The sequence below is a fragment of the Nuphar pumila genome, chromosome 5, assembly GCF_984573655.1.
Source record: "Nuphar pumila chromosome 5, dmNupPumi1.hap1.1, whole genome shotgun sequence".
Classification (NCBI taxonomy): Eukaryota; Viridiplantae; Streptophyta; class Magnoliopsida; order Nymphaeales; family Nymphaeaceae; genus Nuphar; species Nuphar pumila.
In genome coordinates, this window is record NC_143253.1 from 3,054,654 (window position 1) to 3,057,105 (window position 2,452).

The 2,452-nt window shown below is 37.7% G+C and overlaps 1 protein-coding gene across 1 annotated transcript; it reads left to right on the top strand.

The window, feature by feature from the left end:
- The first annotated feature begins 222 nt into the window (after window positions 1-222).
- Window positions 223-2,175, top strand: LOC149836487 (heat stress transcription factor B-4-like). Its single transcript, XM_090006934.1, has 2 exons — window positions 223-471; window positions 1,579-2,175. Exons 1-2 carry the CDS (start codon window positions 223-225, stop codon window positions 2,173-2,175), a joined length of 846 nt encoding a protein of 281 aa, XP_089863060.1.
- The last annotated feature ends 277 nt before the right edge of the window (window positions 2,176-2,452 follow it).

The window sequence follows — 2,452 nt, forward strand, 5'->3', positions numbered from 1 at the left end:
AGATACAGGAGCATTGATGGCATATTAGTAATATAACTGAAAAAGCTTTCTCTTTCATAATCTTGTTCAAACAAGCAAACACATGCTCTCCACAATCTTTGAAAAATGTGTGATTATATATATATATATATATATAGAGAGAGAGAGAGAGAGAGAGAGGTTCTTATATGGCTGGGTAAATTAGAGGTGGAGGGGTGCATGAGTGATTGTGGCTTATGATCTATGGGTGTTTTGGTGAGCAACAGTGAAGGGATGCTTGTGACAATGGATTCAAACCAACCGGTTCCAGCACCCTTCTTAATAAAGACCTACCAACTCGTTGATGATCCCTCCACTGATGACATTGTAACATGGGGTGAAGATGAATCAACTTTCGTTGTTTGGAGGCCACCAGAATTCGCAAGAGACTTGCTCCCCAACTACTTCAAGCACAACAATTTTTCCAGCTTTGTCAGGCAGCTCAACACATATGTAAGAACTCAAATCCCATCTCTTTTGCTTATTTTTTGCTGCATTATGAATGGCTGTCTTTTTTTTATACTCTTCTTTTTCGGTTTTTGATGTCTGGGAGTGGTTTGACAAAAATTATAAATGATTCACATGTTTACAGTTTTTAACAAATATGTGTTTCTCTTTTCTTCTTTTTCTGCTAATATTTTGTTAGGTAAATAGTTATCAGTACTAATGCTTGAGCTCATGTAGACTAGCATAAAAGATGGATTTTGGAATCTTGATTTGAAGGAGCCTCTTTGTTTAGTTCACAAAAATGAATACATTTTCCTCATAAAAACTCCAAAGAGTGCATGAGAAAAAGGAATTTGATGGTTTTTGTTTTCAAGCAAAAAAGGCCACTAAGCATTCCTTGAACTGCAGGGTTTAGACTTTAGAGTGAATGATTTGCTTTTAGATTTCTTGAGAATAAAATACCATCTGATGGTTTCCTCCTGTATTTTGTGAATTTTTACCTTTTTTGTCTTCTCAGCCTATGATACTAAATTCTGCAGTGAAAATAGTTTTTCTTAATGGGTTTGAGTAGTTATCTTATGGCATTTTTGATGAATATTGTATGAGAAGTTCAGTAAAGGATGGCTGCCATTTTGTGGATCATAGTTGTTTAAGTAATGGGTTTTATTCATTACTTCATCATCTCGTGTTTGTTTTTCTAAAGGAAGGTTGTTAGCCAAACGGGTCATAACCAGGCACTTTGCTGGTCCATGTGTGACATGGTTCAACTGAACTCTTGCATTTGCAGGCATTAAAGAATAGGTTTTCTTTTGTCAAATGTTGAGTTTTTTTTAATCATTAATCCGAAGTATCATTTCTTTTTATTTTTGGAGAAAACGATGATTTCATAAAAGTATATTGGTGCGTTTACTTCATGGAATCTGTAGGGCTTTGTCAATTAGGTCACTTAACGAAAAATGGGTAAATATCCAGTATTACTAGTATTTCAAACAATTTCAAGAATCTGCTTTTTTATTACTGAGTTTACAATCCATCTTCTTGTTTCTCTTCAATAAGAAGTTCTCTAAAATGAATATTGGACCATTCACCTAGATGTTCTTTTCACTCTTTCAGGGATTCAGGAAGATTGTTCCAGACCGATGGGAGTTTGCAAATGATTTTTTCAGGAAAGGAAAGATGCACTTGCTATGTGAAATCCATAGAAGAAAAACAACTCAACCGCCTAATCAACATCACCAACCACAGTCACAATTATTGCCGTATCCATGGGCTAGAGCAAGCTCAGATGGTCAAGTGAGCTGGTGGGATTCACCATCATCATCCCCAAGGGATCAGTCTTCTTCAATTCCAAAAGACAACCCTGAGCTGCTGTCATCACTCACAGAGGATAACCAGAGGCTAAGGAAGACCAACTCCCAGTTGCTGGCAGAGTTGACCCACATGAGAAAACTTTACAATGACATCATCTACTTTGTTCAGAACCATGTGAAGACAGCATCCCCACCAAAATTACCAAATCACCCTTCATTACTTTCCCAGCTCAAACTCACAAAGTTTGGGCCTTCTCTTGAAGAAACCATGAGGAACACCAGTTTGACCAGTGCAAGCTCTCTCACACTAGAAGAAGAAGAGGATTCCAGCAACAATGTCAAGCTCTTTGGTGTTCCCCTTCATGGGAAGAAGAGGATGCACTCTGATGCTCCTCAGTGATCAACCAAGTTTGAACCACCAATTGATCTGGGGACTCTTGCAGATCTCAAACAGGTTATGCCTATGTCCTGCTCAGTCAATATCGGCGAGTCTCCAGTTCAAGACACTAAATCTGCAAAATTCAGAACCTATTTGATTCTCTTAAGATTCATGCGGCCACTCTTTTGAGACTAATCCAAATCCAGTCAATATGTTTGTACACCATGGTGCTAGAACATATAAAATTGGAGTTGATTTGGTCTTGAATATGGCTTCCCAACTTAGCCTTTGAGCATAT

Excerpts from the sequence above, each read along its gene's own strand:
- LOC149836487 (XM_090006934.1), top strand. The coding sequence starts at position 223 with ATGGGTGTTTTGGTGAGCAACAGTGAAGGGATGCTTGTGACAATGGAT. Across the intron at positions 472-1,578 it reads TCAGGCAGCTCAACACATAT|GGATTCAGGAAGATTGTTCC; the intron begins GTAAGAACTCAA and ends TCACTCTTTCAG.